General features: G+C 54.1%; 6 protein-coding genes across 6 annotated transcripts; 4 read left to right on the top strand and 2 right to left on the bottom strand.

The window, feature by feature from the left end:
• The first annotated feature begins 511 nt into the window (after window positions 1-511).
• P152DRAFT_456686 (uncharacterized protein) lies at window positions 512-2,451 on the top strand. The gene is made up of 4 exons (XM_033679058.1): window positions 512-561; window positions 647-693; window positions 1,207-1,587; window positions 1,643-2,451. The coding sequence occupies exons 1-4, from the start codon at window positions 516-518 to the stop codon at window positions 2,279-2,281; spliced, it is 1,113 nt and encodes a 370-aa protein (XP_033536064.1). The 5' UTR covers window positions 512-515; the 3' UTR covers window positions 2,282-2,451.
• Window positions 2,452-2,638: 187 nt separating this feature from the next.
• Window positions 2,639-4,609, top strand: P152DRAFT_413243 (mitochondrial cytochrome b2). Its single transcript, XM_033677004.1, has 4 exons — window positions 2,639-2,866; window positions 2,924-4,303; window positions 4,363-4,436; window positions 4,497-4,609. The coding sequence occupies exons 1-4, from the start codon at window positions 2,839-2,841 to the stop codon at window positions 4,596-4,598; spliced, it is 1,584 nt and encodes a 527-aa protein (XP_033536065.1). The 5' UTR covers window positions 2,639-2,838; the 3' UTR covers window positions 4,599-4,609.
• Window positions 4,610-5,529: 920 nt separating this feature from the next.
• P152DRAFT_271354 (uncharacterized protein) lies at window positions 5,530-6,739 on the top strand. Its single transcript, XM_033674869.1, has 2 exons — window positions 5,530-5,698; window positions 5,752-6,739. Exons 1-2 carry the CDS (start codon window positions 5,658-5,660, stop codon window positions 6,410-6,412), a joined length of 702 nt encoding a protein of 233 aa, XP_033536066.1. The 5' UTR covers window positions 5,530-5,657; the 3' UTR covers window positions 6,413-6,739.
• On the top strand, window positions 6,739-8,634 carry P152DRAFT_271410 (uncharacterized protein). Its single transcript, XM_033674870.1, has 3 exons — window positions 6,739-6,747; window positions 6,798-7,637; window positions 7,691-8,634. Exons 2-3 carry the CDS (start codon window positions 7,117-7,119, stop codon window positions 8,559-8,561), a joined length of 1,392 nt encoding a protein of 463 aa, XP_033536067.1. The 5' UTR covers window positions 6,739-6,747; window positions 6,798-7,116; the 3' UTR covers window positions 8,562-8,634.
• A 72-nt stretch (window positions 8,635-8,706) lies between these two features.
• On the bottom strand, window positions 8,707-10,040 carry P152DRAFT_472204 (uncharacterized protein; the record flags this gene model as incomplete). The annotated part of the gene is made up of 2 exons (XM_033681139.1): window positions 8,707-9,813; window positions 9,891-10,040. 2 exons carry the CDS (start codon window positions 10,038-10,040, stop codon window positions 8,707-8,709), a joined length of 1,257 nt encoding a protein of 418 aa, XP_033536068.1.
• Window positions 10,041-10,742: 702 nt separating this feature from the next.
• On the bottom strand, window positions 10,743-14,116 carry P152DRAFT_432374 (uncharacterized protein). Its single transcript, XM_033677438.1, has 4 exons — window positions 13,613-14,116; window positions 12,776-13,445; window positions 11,552-12,727; window positions 10,743-11,493 (listed from the first exon to the last, which is right to left on the bottom strand). Exons 1-4 carry the CDS (start codon window positions 13,709-13,711, stop codon window positions 11,081-11,083), a joined length of 2,358 nt encoding a protein of 785 aa, XP_033536069.1. The 5' UTR covers window positions 13,712-14,116; the 3' UTR covers window positions 10,743-11,080.
• Between the last annotated feature and the right edge of the window lie 200 nt (window positions 14,117-14,316).

The raw sequence follows: 14,316 nt of genomic DNA on the forward strand, positions 1-14,316 counted from the left end.
TCCAAAGTGGATCATCCTATCCTTCCTGGATCGTAAAGTAGAATGGAAACGAAAGGGGAATGCAGATTACACGTGTATCAGTGGTCAATATTAAGTGATTAATATGGACTGCGTCCCTCATCCAGCGTTGGAATCTTGGAGGCCAATCGACCAATTCATCGGGGCAAGATGGAGGAATGGAGGTCAGGATGAGGGAGGTGGAGTTACAGTATGAAGCGATCACTGGAGGAATGGATTGGACCCCATTAGCTCCCTTGTCCACGAATGATAAATGCGGAAATAATAATAATTCTCCCCTCTGTCACCCTCTAATATTCCTAATATTCTTCCCTACCGTCATTCCTATTGTATTCCTGAATCTTTCTCGTGTTCTTTGTCCTTCATACACCGCCAATCCATCGTCCCATTTCCACGTGCTTTGTTCTCCTGAAGTCCTGATATTCTTTCTCGGATCTCCATATTTCTTCGGGGTTCTGACTTCTGTATTTCTCACCCATCTAGTCCCCGTGGCGCTAATGGACGTGTTCAACCGTCTCAAGGATTCCTACACCAAAGAACCGCGTGAGTGCTTCCCTCCACTACAGAGTCCAGCTGTTCGTTCGGTTGGCTTGTCGCGTTCGCTGCTGAAACGCGTCCACCTCAACAGCGTCAAAACCGCCCGCATTATCTGCAAACGCCGTGGTAGCATTGTCGGTACGACTGACCTCTCGTTGATTCCATAACCTCCATACCAGTCGTCTGAATCCTGATATTGTGCTCTTTCGGCTGGTTCGCGGCTTCCCCTGCATTTGTAGTCATCCCACTTTGCATCCAACTCTCCAAGTCTGTGCCTTTCTCCGTCTCGCATCCGCCATGGGCTTGACTTTTCCAAATGTTTGACGTTTGACGTTTGATGTCATCGCACGATCCATGTCGTATGTGCTCTGTGGAATGCGGCTCTCCCAACCCTACACTTACCAGACCTGAACCAGCACACGATCTGCAGTCTCCATGAAATACGAATGAATAATCCGCATTCCACAGTCCACTATGCTACGGTACACATTCCACTATCATGAAGTCTTGTCCAAACAAACCTCAGTCTTCAAGGATCCTGGGATGACCTTTCCGTTTGCGAGTCCTTCTTGAAATTCCCATTCAAACCCCTATTCCCCAGATGCGCCCAATATGCCACCTACTAACCCAGCATGTCTGGTGGCCCTGCAGGTAACATATGTCTTGCTCTTTGTCGTTCCGTTCTATCTCGATAAGAACACTCGACCCTCGGCGACCCTGACTCGCGATGCCCCGTCCGTCATCCGCGCCAGACTACGCGCGGTGAGCATTGCCTCCGTCACCACCGTCGTGATCACCCTCTACATCCTATCGGTGTACGGAAAGTATGGTTTCGGGGAGTCCCTCCATCACCTGGGTCTCTGGCCAGTAGGCCTTCACGACATCGCCAAGGTACTACTACTATGCATGATCCTCTTCGTCGGCCCTCTCTTCGAGAGCTATTATGTCGAATCTTCCTGGCGAGAGTTGATCTCCGGCTCCGCATGGCGCGATCGCATGGACAGCCTGATTTGGTGGCGGAATATCGTCGTGGTAAGCGTAGCTGAACCCTCGTTTTTTACTCCTTCCTATTCTCACACCAATAAAGGCTCCCCTTCTTGAAGAAGCGGTGTTCCGCTCCTCCATCGTCCCTCTCCACCTCCTCACCTACGCCACCGTGTCTGACATGCACAACCCCCCGAACTATGCCAACGTCATCTACATCACCCCCCTGTACTTCGGCATCGCGCACATCCACCATTTCTACGAATTTCGCCTCACCCATCCGCGCGTCCCGCTCATCGCTGCCGTCCTCCGATCGGTCATTCAGATGGCCTACACCACGCTGTTCGGCATGTTCGCCGTGTTCATCTTGCTACGGACTGGGAGTTTCTGGGCGTGCTGCGCCGCGCATGCGTTCTGCAATTCCATGAGATTCCCGCGCTTGTGGGGGAGAGTGACTGTGGAAGTCCCTATGGTGGAAGTCCCGACCGCGGCTGGGCCGGATGTTTTCGAAGGGATGTTGAACGCTGACGCTGAGGGAGCTGGGAGGAAGAATGAGGATGGTGATGGCGGTAGGAAGCGAACAGAGTCGGCGAACGGGCCGAGCGGAGGAAATGTCGGATCTGCCACTCAGGAGACGCTCTATACTGTCGTGTATTACTCATTGCTCGTCGTTGGTGCGGTGGGATTCTACAAGATGCTGTATCCATTGACGGGCAGCAGTAATGCCCTTGTGGCATTGTGAACGATCAAACCCCTTTTCAAGATAACTCCTCATGTTACATACCGTGGTATATGCTCTCCGGCTCTCTTATCTGGACTATCTTATTCCTGTGGGGCTGGTTCGTTTTCATGACCAAGACCCAACCCTTTTCAGGAGTCTACAGAATTGAAAATCGATAATTAAAAAGATGAAAAATATTCTACTATTTGGATACCCATCGCTTTTGTATCGAAATTTAGAAAATTCTCTTCGTTCTGTATCCCGTAAGTGACCGTAACCAGTGTAAGGAAATCAGTGCATACAACTTTCCCGGGTATTGGATTTCCCCACTCAATTTCTATCCAGCGAACCGGGACTTGACAGTTGATGATGACCACTCTGCCGACTGCTATCCATTCCTCCTTGCAAGTTCCAAACCTTCCATTGTCTTTTTATATATGCCTGTAACTGTTTGTTAATTCGCACGACAAGCGTGTTCATAAAATCTTCTGTATAGAGTCAATGGTTTAATGCGACGATAGCCAAATTGCCTGGAGTACTTTGGTTTCTTTACTGACCTTCAAATACGTCAACGCATCATGGGGAAAATATTTACATCAGACGAAGGTCTGTCTTGTCCCTATCGTATCCCTATTCTGATGAACTCCATTGACACGACCCTAGTATCGAAACATAAGACCCAAGACAGTTGCTATGTGATATTGTATGGCGTCGTATACGATGTGACGTCGTTTCTCCCCTCCCACCCCGGAGGCGCCACGGCGATCCTGAATTTTGCCGGGCAAGATGCCACGGAAGAATTCGACCCGATCCATCCACCGGGAACATTAGAAGAGGCGCTTCCACCATCTGCCAAACTCGGCACCATCGATACGTCCACGCTTCCCGCGAAACTGGCCGAACCATCAGCTCCTACTCCGCCATCAGCTCCATCCTCCCAACCCCGGAACGTCTGGTCCCCCGAGTCCGTCTCCGATTGCCTCTCCCTCACCGATATCGAGACCCTCGCCACCAAGCGCCTCTCCTCCCGCGCCTGGTCATATTACTACTCCGCTGCCGACGACCTGCTCAGCAAGTCTCTCAACCAACTCGCCTACCAACGCATCCTCCTCCGCCCACGCGTCTTTCTCGACGTCACCCGCTGCTCCCTCCGCACCCACCTCCTCGGCCGCCTCCCCGTCCAACTCCCCATCTTCGTGTGTCCCGCCGCGATGGCCCGTCTAGCGCACCCGGCCGGCGAGCACGGGATCGCGCAGGCATGTGCACGGTTCGGCGCCGCGCAGATCATCTCGAACAACGCGTCGCTCAGCCCCGAGCAGATCGTCGACGGCGCGCCCGCGGAGCAGGTGTTCGGGTGGCAGCTGTACGTGCAGACCGACCGGCGGAAGAGCGAGGCGATGCTGGCGCGGATGGCGAAATTGAAGAACGTACGATTCGTCGTGCTAACGTTGGATGCGCCGGTGCCGGGGAAGAGGGAGCATGATGAGCGGAGACAAGGGCCAGCGACGGCGTTGAAAGGGGCGACGGAGAGGATCAGAGAGGAGAATCCTGATGTTGCATCGTCAGGCCCGAAAGGCGGGGAAACCACCGCGGATGGGGTGTCCAATGTTGAAGGCGGCAACGCCGAAGGTGGGGTGGGAAAGACGCTCTTTGCAGGGACGGCGGCCGATCTGACCTGGAGGACGACGCTGCCATGGCTCGCGGGTCACACCGACCTTCCAATCGTCCTGAAAGGGATCCAGACGCACGAAGATGCATATCTAGCCGCGAACCACGGGCCCCAGGTGAAGGCGATCGCTCTGAGCAACCACGGCGGCAGGGCGATGGACACGGCACCACCCGCGGTGCACACGCTGATGGAGATTCGCAAATACTGCCCGGAGGTGTTTGATAAAGTGGACGTGTGGGTGGACGGCGGCATCAAAAGAGGGACCGATGTGGTGAAGGCATTGGCGTTGGGTGCGAAAGCGGTCGGGATTGGTAGATCTCCCTTGTACGGGCTAGGAGCGGGTGGGGTAGAGGGGGTTGAAAAGGTGCTCGAGAGTAAGTTCACACCTTCATAGTGGAAGACAGAGTACCCTGAAACTAATGGATGTGCGCAGTTCTTCAATCGGAGACACAAACGGCAATGAGGCTACTAGGGGTCGAGACGGTTGACCAATTGGGACCCCAACATGTAAGTGTCGAGTTGAGATATTCTCAACCAAAGATGCGTCTCTTGCTAACTATACTAAAGATCAACACTCGTGCATTGGAGATGGAAATCTACGACGGACCACCCAATCTCGAAAACAGCTATGGTATGTGGCGACGTCTGGGGTGCCGTCCACGGTTGTGATGCGAAGGAAGTATAAATACTTGTACATATTTTAGATGGCATGTAGCCGGGATGGTAAGGATGATACCCCGCAAAGATATAAATTCGTTTAGCCCTCCTGACGTTTTGGATTGTCTTCTCACTTTGATACCATGATCGGGGCCAAAAGGAATTGATGGACGTTCACCATTAGCAACCCTCCACCCTACCTACCTAAACGGAGAATCGCAATTATGGTCTTAAATGAAAAGTAGTGCAAGACATAGCTCAAAGGAGGCAACCCGAGGCGAAAGGAAGGGAGAATTGTAGTCATGGGATAGGATATTGACGGTCGCCCAGAACTTCGAAGGCCAGCTGCTCAGTAAGCCGAGCAGGATGAGTTGGAACTTGGAAGAATATGTAGGCCCAGTAGGCTATCCAAACGGGAAATCCGGGTATTCGGGACGTGCCGTACAAGAAGCCTTATTAGCTATTATGTACTCATTTATAGGGAGGTAGTACGGAATTACAGACAAATAACTGACATTTCCGGATCAGGAGACCTGGAGAGACTGAGACGTTGTAGATGAACTTTCTTTCTTAATTGGATGGAACGAAATGGACGAAAAAGTCACGTGCGGGCATCTCTCGCATCCGGTCTCTCGCGTCCGACGAAAAGCCGAAATACAACTGTAGGACGTCGCCGCCTCGCGCGTGTGAAAGCGGAAGGGCGGAATGAGGATCAGTTGCCGCACGATGACGATGCCGCTCTCTCTCCAGTCTTTACGCAAAGTCGAACCACCACGGGGACTGTTCTACCGTCAAACGCCAAACATATTACATAAATACACAAAAATTCCCGATGAATGAGCTTTTAAGAATTAAATATACCCAGTAGAGAATTCAAGAGTTTTTTCTTCCCCTCCTCTTCCTGTTCTCCTGCTACTTGACCACTTGACCACTTCTATATCTTGCCAGTCCATCAATCATTCAGACTTTGTTTGTCGGTCCGTATTACAAGACAACCCACCTCGCATCCTCTCCGAAACTTTCCAATCTGCCAGAAAAAGAGCCTCTCGCCGTCTGGGAGCCGATTACATCATGAAGTTCCGATCTCCAGAAGTAGAAGCTGCCCTTCAAAAGTCCGTTGCCGGCATTCCTTCGTCTCAACGTCTCCATACTAACTCCCACGTAGGGAAACCATCCGTGGCCTCGCTTACGGTGGTATCACCGGTCTTGGACTCGGCTGGGCCGCCGTTCTCACCGCTTCCCGCCGCTACCAGCTCATCCGGGGCCTGACCATTCCCATGAAATGCTTCCTCGTCAGCTCCTCCGGGACCTTCGGCGCCATCATCCTGGCCGACCGCCTCACCCGCAGCTTTGAAGCCAGCCTGAACCCGAACCAATACCAAAGCGACAAGAAAGGCGAGCTGGCGCGGCAGACGCGCGCAGCGCAGACGTGGGGCGAGCGCACGAAAGACTATATGGCCGAGCATCGATATCCCATCGTCTTCGGCAGCTGGGTTGCATCCATGGGCATCGCGTTGGGGATAGTCGGCCGGAGTCCGTACCTGTCCACATCGCAGAAGCTCGTGCAGGCGCGTGTGTATGCGCAGGGGTTGACCGTTGCCGTGCTGTTGGCGAGCTTCGGTTTGGAGGCGTCAGATGCCACGCAAGGGAAGGGTCGATGGGGGTGGCAGACGGTGAAGGTGATGGAGGACGGCAAGGTGGTGGAGAAGCGGGTGCACAAGGAGCGGTATGAGGGGGAGGACCGGTGGATGGATATGGTGGAAACCGAGCAACGGAGGGAGAAGGCGGAGGAGGAGGAGCGGAAGCGATTGCAGAAGGCCTCATGAGTTGGGATTGAAGGATTTAAAGCAGTGCCAATGTGAGATGCATGGCAAGGCGTTTGGCGTACGATTGGGTTTCTTTTGGCATAGACACCGGCATTGAACCGGCTTTAGGAAGGAGGCGATATTCGTCCCGCTGTACAGTATGGGACCTGTAATAACAGTTGCACAGGTGCACTGCACAATACCAATCACTCACTCATGCAGATGTTTACGTGTTCCCAATTCCATGCAAGGGGATACCATCCTCAATGGCAATTGAAAGAAGTTGGTGTCGCTCGTTGTATCACAACCTGGTCCTAATTTGACCCTTTGAAGGGATACACTGTACCTCTCTACCGGTAAGTACGGTATTCATCAAACCCGAAGCCAGCTGATACCAATAGGATAGGTAATATTACCTAAGGTACTTAAGTACCTAGTTCTGGACTTCAAATAGATGGGTTGGAGACTTGGTCGATTTACCATCCCGTCCCGTACCATACCGCCGTACCTGTGGTAGAGAAACCCTTAACTCCGGCTAACTCCCGAACCGAGCCGACATGACTGAACGCTCGGAAGTTCGACATATCCACCTCCTTGTCATCACCCACCATATATTTCGTAAGAATTAACAGAAGATCTTGAATAGGGAATGCCTGGCCTTGTACATACGATATTGCGCCATTGGTTTTTTGGAAACCCCCTCCCTTTTTGAGGTAGTCTCAAAGATGACGATACCGATCCCGCGCCTCCTCTCCCTCCTCCTCGACCTTCACTCCCAGCCCCATGAACATGTCGACAATCCCCCGACCACCCAAAAGCGAGCCTCCGTCGCTATTATCCTCCGCATACGTCCGACCTACTCCCACCCACCCCCCTCATCATCCAGTATCCCTTCCCCCGGTTCCCCCGACGCCGAATCCAACCCATCGGCCGCAACCGCTCGAGACCGCCTCTCCAACTTCTTCGCGCAAGATTGGGTCCGCCACGGATGCCCGGAGGTCCTCTTCATCAAGCGCACGTCGCGAAAGGGTGATCCCTGGGGAGGTCACATCGCGCTGCCGGGGGGGCGACGCGATCCTGAGGATGCCGACGACCTCGCGGCTGCAATCCGGGAAACGGAAGAAGAGGTGGGGTTGACATTGGTTCCCTGGAGGGAGGGCGAACAGGGCGGCCGAGGAGGTGCGAACTGTATCACGGTTGGCGGGTTGTCTCAACGGGTGATCACGAGCGATTGGGGAAAGCGAGCGTATGGGATTAAATTCACCCTTCGAGAGACCTTGATCTAACTGTCCTATCCAGCCTCATGGTCCTGTGCCCCTACATATTCCTACTCACGACGCCTGAAACCCCATCCCTTCGACTTCAGCCCACTGAAGTCCATTCGACGCATTGGGTGTCGCTGGAAAATCTAGCCGACCCGCAGAACCGGACTGTCTGGCGACAGGACGCCTCCGCCCAGTATCTCGGTCGTTCAACGTATTTGCGAATCGCGGCACATTCTCTGCTCGGCGATATGCTCTTTGCTGCCATCCGACTCGTGCCGTCCGAGAGCGTTTGGTGTCCTGACAGCCATGCGCTGTATCCCCCCACCCTCACTTCCTCATCGCTGTTAAGCAAGATCCACCTCCCCGGTCTAGATCGGGACCCTCCGCCCTCGCCAACGAATACGCCGCTACTTCTCTGGGGACTCACGCTTGGCATCGTTGCCGACATGCTCGATCTACAACCCTTACCCTCCGAACCGACCAGCCAGCAAGAGTCTCAACCCCTCCGCTTCTTCGTCTGGCCGACCTTCTCCGCCCCTGACATCCGCCTCGCCATCTTTCTGATCTCCTATCGGTTCCGCGCCGCGAGGAAGGAAACCGTGGAAGGACGCGTTGGGTCGGGAGTGGACGACTCCACGAATTCTCGACGTCGAGGGGTGGAGGGGGTTGTCGATGCGGACACTACGGCGGTGAAGGGTGGGTTGGGGGACAGGAGTGATATCTGGCTCGGCGAGCTGCCGAACCGATACAAGGCGGGCAATCGGTCCATGATGTTTATGGACATGATGGCGGGTTACCATCATTTCCTGCGTTCCGGCGTCTATATCGCGCTGACTGGGAGGGTCGCGCTAGCAATCGTGCTTTCGGTCTTCTTTTACAAGCGTACAAAGCGGCTCAGTGGGTAAGGAGCATCAGTGATGAACATATGATGCCCTAAGGATGTCTGGATGCGAATTCGATAAATACATGTATGTAGTAGGTATAGACGGAATCTAGTTCTGGTATATTGAACGACTCGTTACCCGCCCAGACGCCAAAGCCCGACCCCGTTCATAAATCGCTATACATCCCCAGGGCCTGATCATCTTCGCCTCCAAACACATCGTACAACCGATCCAGTCCGGCAAAATGCTGCGCAATTCGCATTCCACGCAACCGCCGCTCCTCGATCTTCTCCCACGTCCACTCCCCCGCCTCCTGACTAAACGGAAACAGACTCTCCTCCAACATATCCGCATCCGTCGGCGCGGACGTCGGCGCGCCATCCAGCTCCGCCGGCGTCGTCGTCTCTGTCGCCAGCGCGCCGGGCGTCAGCAGTTGCCGGTTCGCGAGCGTCGGCAGCTGGTTCGCAGGCGGCGCGGTGGGAGGTTTCGGCGGCAGGAGATCGGAGCGCTGCAGCACCAGTTCGGGGGGGACGGTCAATCGGCCCTTCTTGACCACATACTTGGCGATGGAGCTCGCGTAGATCGTCTTCTTCAACTTTGCCCGGTGCGCGTCCCGCTCCGCCGGCGACATCTCCTCCCGTCGCTTCCGCGCCGCGCCCCCGCTTTTGGGGACGCGCCGGTTCCGCCACGGCTGGAAGATCCACCCGCCCTGGTCGGCGATCTCTTCCGACCATGCGCCGGCTTTCACGAAGTGCGAGACGATGTACAGCCATTTCCGGTCCCAGCTCACTAGCCGCGTCCAGATCTCCACGCGCGCGAGCGGCGGGATCTCCCGGTGGAAGAGGCACGCGACTCCACCCATGGCCATGTTGAAATTGCCCGCTGGGATCTCCTTGGGCGTCTCCGGTGGGGTCGTGTGCATCGACGGCGTGTCCGCTCCATTGATCGCGGCCCCGTTCAACTTGGTGTCGCCGGGGACGTCATCGACGGCCTTCTCGGGGAGGCCTTGGTCGCGACGCTGCCGGTTGTGTTCCCGAATCTCGCGGTGGTACGTGCTCAGGCCGCGGATGCTCTTGCGCATTAAAGCGATTGCTAGGTGGGTGCGGGCGATGTCGAGGTCGGTGAAGTAGGTGCTGTTGGATTTGTGGATGTTGTAATCGCATTCGGTGAGGGGGGTGCGGGTGGTGCTGATGATGGGCGCGAAGAGGGATCCGGGGGGGGCGTCGGCGGACTGGGCGTATAGTTGGCGGAAAAGCGAGTAGAAGAAGCGGGACTGGAGGAAGAGTTAGTATCGCGAGCTGATATTCGATGAATTCGAGGATCAGATGCTCTTGCACCGGATGGACATACATGCCAGACCCATGGGAGATTCTTAAAATTGACGATGGCGAGGATCAGTGCAATAATGCGCCAGGGGCTTCCGAGGGCTTTCACATTGAGCCATTTCGATATCGTTCCCAATATCGTCGCCCGGGCAGACGGTACAGACAGGACGGCCATGATCGCGATCAAGAGTCCTGTCACGACGGCCGTCGGAGCGAGAAGACGAGATGCCCGTCGTCGGGCATTTAAATGTGAAGCCATTGTTCCCCACGTCTTGACCGCTGTCACAAGTCACGACGCTACGTACCACAGCACCGTGCAAGGCACCATTCACAAGCTGATCAGCCTGTGTTCCCTTTTGGTGGCCCGGTATTAGTATTCGTTCGATTCGTCCGGGTCACTAAGTCCTTGGTTCGGCTCGTTTGACCCACTCGATCCCTAAAATCGATCGGGAATTCCTCCAATTATGCAAATGTGCACACGGGTTATCAGTATGACTGTATGAGGCACCATCCCCGGCTTTGGGGGAGTTGGCCCCAAGATATTCAATCATTCATCATCTATGACCCGTCGGAAATGGGGGGTAGTGAATAATGGTTTGTTAACCGAAGTGGAGAAGGGGCCGAAACACTTGATACCATCTGACATCGAGACTAATCTCCATCTTGTACGCGGATTAGGGACGGAATGGAACCAAAGCATTTCCACCTGCCCGGTCCGACTTCATGCTCTGGCCTCTGAAGCATGAAGGAATCCCGTATTCGATTATCAGCAGTTGAAACAATCGCGCCGAGGCTACGGAGCCGGATCCCATAGGGAATCCATGCTCCGATGTCAGTCGCATGTGAAGACCGATGTGGACGACGTGCTCCGTATTTTAGTCATATTTATGAAGAATCTCTGTTTCTATGCTAGCTGGTCCTAGGCAAGGATCTATACTACGCGTGTCGCGTATAATACATAGTTAAGGTATTAGCTACCTTGTTAGTTTGATAGAGTTTAAGGTAAGATTGATCTTTGACGTTATGAATGTGGGTTGATCGGAGGTTGTTTTTGCGACAGACCAATCCACTCTAACAGTGATGGAACCACCTTGCGGTTGATACTTGATTTTCTCGACCTGTTGCTAGCCAAATCGTCCAAGTCCACAAGACTTCATCATCCAGGCGAAAGGTTGATTCAAGGTGTCCGCTCCTAGGACTGAGTCTGTTCCTCACTCATCCATCCACCCCACCTTTTCCCTCTGCCTTCTTTCCCCCGCTGGTCACGATCACCACACCAACTCTTGCAGCCAGTGCTTCACGGATTGCGCAGGCTAGACATGTCGAATGGGTGTTTGCTACCACAGCATGCGCGCCGACGGATGCACACCACGCGCGGGCGAACACCTCGTTGTCTGATACGCCGAGGGCTTCGATGACGGTCACAGGTGCGGTCGACGTCACCGGCTGCGATGCAGTCCGTGCGTATGGGTCGGAGTGAGTGCGTCGATGAGGCGGAGAGTGACCGAGCGTGAGGGTGGGCATGTCGTGCGGTTGGAGATCCCAGGACGCGGCCGATGGATGCTTGTCGAGAGTAAGCAAGTCGCCGTCTGGCTTGATTGCGCGGTAGGCGTAGCTTCGTAAAAGAGCTGGATCGGACAATATATCAGTATAGTAATAGATTGGTAAGACTCGAAGAACACTCACGATGGGGACCTCCATAGCACGGATACGCCGCGATAAAATCTACATCATACTTTAATTTCAGTGGCCGACTGTTTCCCATGATGGCAAACAAAATCGTCGCATCGAACGTTAACGGTGCATCCGCTCCGAGCTTCGCTCGATTGACATCTTGTTTACGGATCGGTTCAAAGGCCAGCTTCTCCACGCGAATCCCATCGGAGACGTCCTCGAAATCCGGAAGTAACACGTCATAATTTTTGACCGCATAGCCTTCCTGAGATGGTCCCAGAGGGTGCGTGCGTCGCACCATGGAGTCCAAATCCGACGTGGTGAGCCTCCGCTGCAGCTCGGCCGGCACAGGTGCTTGTCGAACCTGCACGCATTCGGTCCGCTTGAGGTCCGGGCTAAAGTTGCACGGGCCGATCCAGCCGGCAATGGTGTTGACACCCCGAAGTGCCCCAAGCACTCTACCCACCACGCACGAGTGGCTCCAGTAGGTGACCGCGCGGTATTGAAACCCGGAAAAGGGCCGCATATGCGTCAGGTACTTCAACGCCTCTCCGGTCGCCCGATCGCAGTCAATGAGGCTGTTCATGAGGAGCCAGGGGAGAGTCACCCCGGGGAGGACGACGCCGGTGAACCACGCCATGGCGTCGGCGGACCGATCCTCGACAGGCTTCTCGGCCGTATCGGTTTCCGATAGGATGTATTGCACTTCACCAATGTTGGGCCATTTGAGAACGTTCGCGAAGCGAAGGAGCGCTTCCTTTTGCCGCTTCTTACTGTGGAGTTCGAAGCTAAAGGTGCTTTGGGAGGAAGAAATCTGTTCGCGTTTGATCCCGACGTTTTCCAGCCAGCGTTGGGCAACGGCAAGATCCCACGCGATCTTAGGGGGAAGCTGCATCAGAAGCTGGCGCTTGGATTTGTCTGTATGTCCCTGAGTGTGGATACGAAGATAAAGCTCCGAGGAGAGGAGCAGTTGATGAAAAAAGTGGTGTTTCCGAACTGGATCCATGCTATCAAAAAACTTTGCAACGACTTGATTCTTCAGTTGGCTGTAATCAACCCAGTCGACGTGACTCAGGATCGTAATCAAGTCAATGATCTGCGTGTGCATGTCTTTGTGCGGTTCGGACCGCTTGTCTGGATCGTGAATCAATGTCCCGTAGAGATATGAGTATAACTTCTCCGGATCCTGCCCCTCTAGTTAGAGCGGGAAATGAGTTCACGGAGAAGTTGAACTGACCTCCTCCAACCCAAGCTCTAGCTTTGTTAGCCGGTCCAAGATCGAAATCAGTTTCATTTTCTTCGGCTTGACTGGTCCCTGCACTTTCACAGTCGGATTCGTGCAACCATAGCCGCTAACATAGTAGTTTAAGGTCGTGGTTCCCGGGTACTTCCCGAAACAATATGTCATACATGGCTGCTCGAGGGACATCCAGGGGAAAGCACTATCATCCGGCCCGGTCACCGTCAAAGAGATATCTCTGAAAGCGTCCGCATTCGTTTCGGCGCGGTCAGTTCGCTGGTAGTGCTCCGACTCCATGACAGCAAAGAACCGGCGGCTTCCCGGTGGTGCGTTCGGAATCTCGTCATAGTACCCCTTGAATGTGGAGGCCCCATTGCAAATGAGATCATCGGCATCTCGAGGAGACAGTATTGAGTCGTAGCCATAGCCAGGGGGTGGCCATGAGCCCGCCAAGACCTCCTGAGGTGGTGGAGTGGGTGGACGGGAAGCGGGACCAAGACGGGTGGGTGGACTCAGCGGAAGCGAGCTTCGGCGGGGTGATGCCAGAACGTTGCGGTAATCTCGACCGCTCGAAGACGGTCGAGACGCGGTTGTTGTAGGGTAACCATCATAATCGACGGCTCCATGGGGGATAGGAGTGGTAAATGATCGGTAAATATGGTTGGACTGCTCCATGATAGGCGACCATTAGAAAAGTCCTGTTGTTGTTTTGAATCGCATTGAGGGCGGAAACAAGCACAGGATAAACGCAAGAAGAGATGCACAGTTCACAACAACGGCCCAACCCCACCTTGACTTTGACACATGCTACTGTATGACTGAAATTCACCTACCGCAAGAGGTCCGGGTGGCTGAACATATCGCACTGGATGAGGGACCCAACGCGGATCAAAATCGCGTCGAGGACGCCAAAGTCCAAGATCGCCGCTCATGTCCTTGAAAACGCATGCCTCAGATGTTCCCAAATCAGGCCAACCTATTCTGTCCCGGGCATATCATGGGATTACTCCACAGCTCCTCTCCAGAGGAAGTCGCGGAGATTATGAAGTCGTGAGATATCAGATCGTGGAGTGTAGAAAGCCCCCGCTTTGGATGGCGTTCTGGACGTGGAGAGAGCCGGTGTGCGTCACCAAATCTGGATAATTCAGGTCAGTAACCAGCTGAGCCTATAACATTTGTAAATGGCGTTTCAGTGTTTAACTGAGCCTAAAACTGGAAATGAAGTGAACCATCTGTATTGTTTGAGGTTGTTGCGATGCTTTATTCCAGGCTACAGTGGGGTACAAACCCAAAATCGGCTTTACAGCCTGAGGCACCCAATTCATTGTTTACGTTCAATTCTTGGCAGTATGTGCTGTCAACAACTCAATTAACTGTTCTCGAAGTAGAGAACCTAGAGGGCCCCCCAGTACCGGCCGTCTCGGCCACGTGGATTTGGATAGGGTGAATGAGATCAGAGCATATTCAACGACACCATACATGATACAATGTAGATTAGTCAGCTAGTTCCCCACATGGGCCGACCGAAGCTGGCCCG

The sequence above is a fragment of the Eremomyces bilateralis genome (genome assembly GCF_010015585.1).
Source record: "Eremomyces bilateralis CBS 781.70 unplaced genomic scaffold P152scaffold_5, whole genome shotgun sequence".
NCBI lineage: Eukaryota > Fungi > Ascomycota > Dothideomycetes > Eremomycetales > Eremomycetaceae > Eremomyces > Eremomyces bilateralis.

Excerpts from the sequence above, each read along its gene's own strand:
- P152DRAFT_271410 (XM_033674870.1), top strand. The coding sequence starts at position 7,117 with ATGACGATACCGATCCCGCGCCTCCTCTCCCTCCTCCTCGACCTTCAC. Across the intron at positions 7,638-7,690 it reads AGCGATTGGGGAAAGCGAGC|CCTCATGGTCCTGTGCCCCT; the intron begins GTATGGGATTAA and ends TGTCCTATCCAG.
- P152DRAFT_271354 (XM_033674869.1), top strand. The coding sequence starts at position 5,658 with ATGAAGTTCCGATCTCCAGAAGTAGAAGCTGCCCTTCAAAA. Across the intron at positions 5,699-5,751 it reads GTAGAAGCTGCCCTTCAAAA|GGAAACCATCCGTGGCCTCG; the intron begins GTCCGTTGCCGG and ends ACTCCCACGTAG.
- P152DRAFT_432374 (XM_033677438.1), bottom strand. The coding sequence starts at position 13,711 with ATGAGCGGCGATCTTGGACTTTGGCGTCCTCGACGCGATTTTGATCCG. Across the intron at positions 12,728-12,775 it reads AGAGCTTGGGTTGGAGGAGG|AGGATCCGGAGAAGTTATAC; the intron begins TCAGTTCAACTT and ends AACTAGAGGGGC. Across the intron at positions 11,494-11,551 it reads GTGCTATGGAGGTCCCCATC|CTCTTTTACGAAGCTACGCC; the intron begins GTGAGTGTTCTT and ends TGTCCGATCCAG.
- P152DRAFT_456686 (XM_033679058.1), top strand. The coding sequence starts at position 516 with ATGGACGTGTTCAACCGTCTCAAGGATTCCTACACCAAAGAACCGC. Across the intron at positions 562-646 it reads TTCCTACACCAAAGAACCGC|CGTCAAAACCGCCCGCATTA; the intron begins GTGAGTGCTTCC and ends CCACCTCAACAG. Across the intron at positions 1,588-1,642 it reads GGTGGCGGAATATCGTCGTG|GCTCCCCTTCTTGAAGAAGC; the intron begins GTAAGCGTAGCT and ends ACACCAATAAAG.
- P152DRAFT_413243 (XM_033677004.1), top strand. The coding sequence starts at position 2,839 with ATGGGGAAAATATTTACATCAGACGAAG. Across the intron at positions 2,867-2,923 it reads AATATTTACATCAGACGAAG|TATCGAAACATAAGACCCAA; the intron begins GTCTGTCTTGTC and ends ACACGACCCTAG. Across the intron at positions 4,437-4,496 it reads ACCAATTGGGACCCCAACAT|ATCAACACTCGTGCATTGGA; the intron begins GTAAGTGTCGAG and ends ACTATACTAAAG.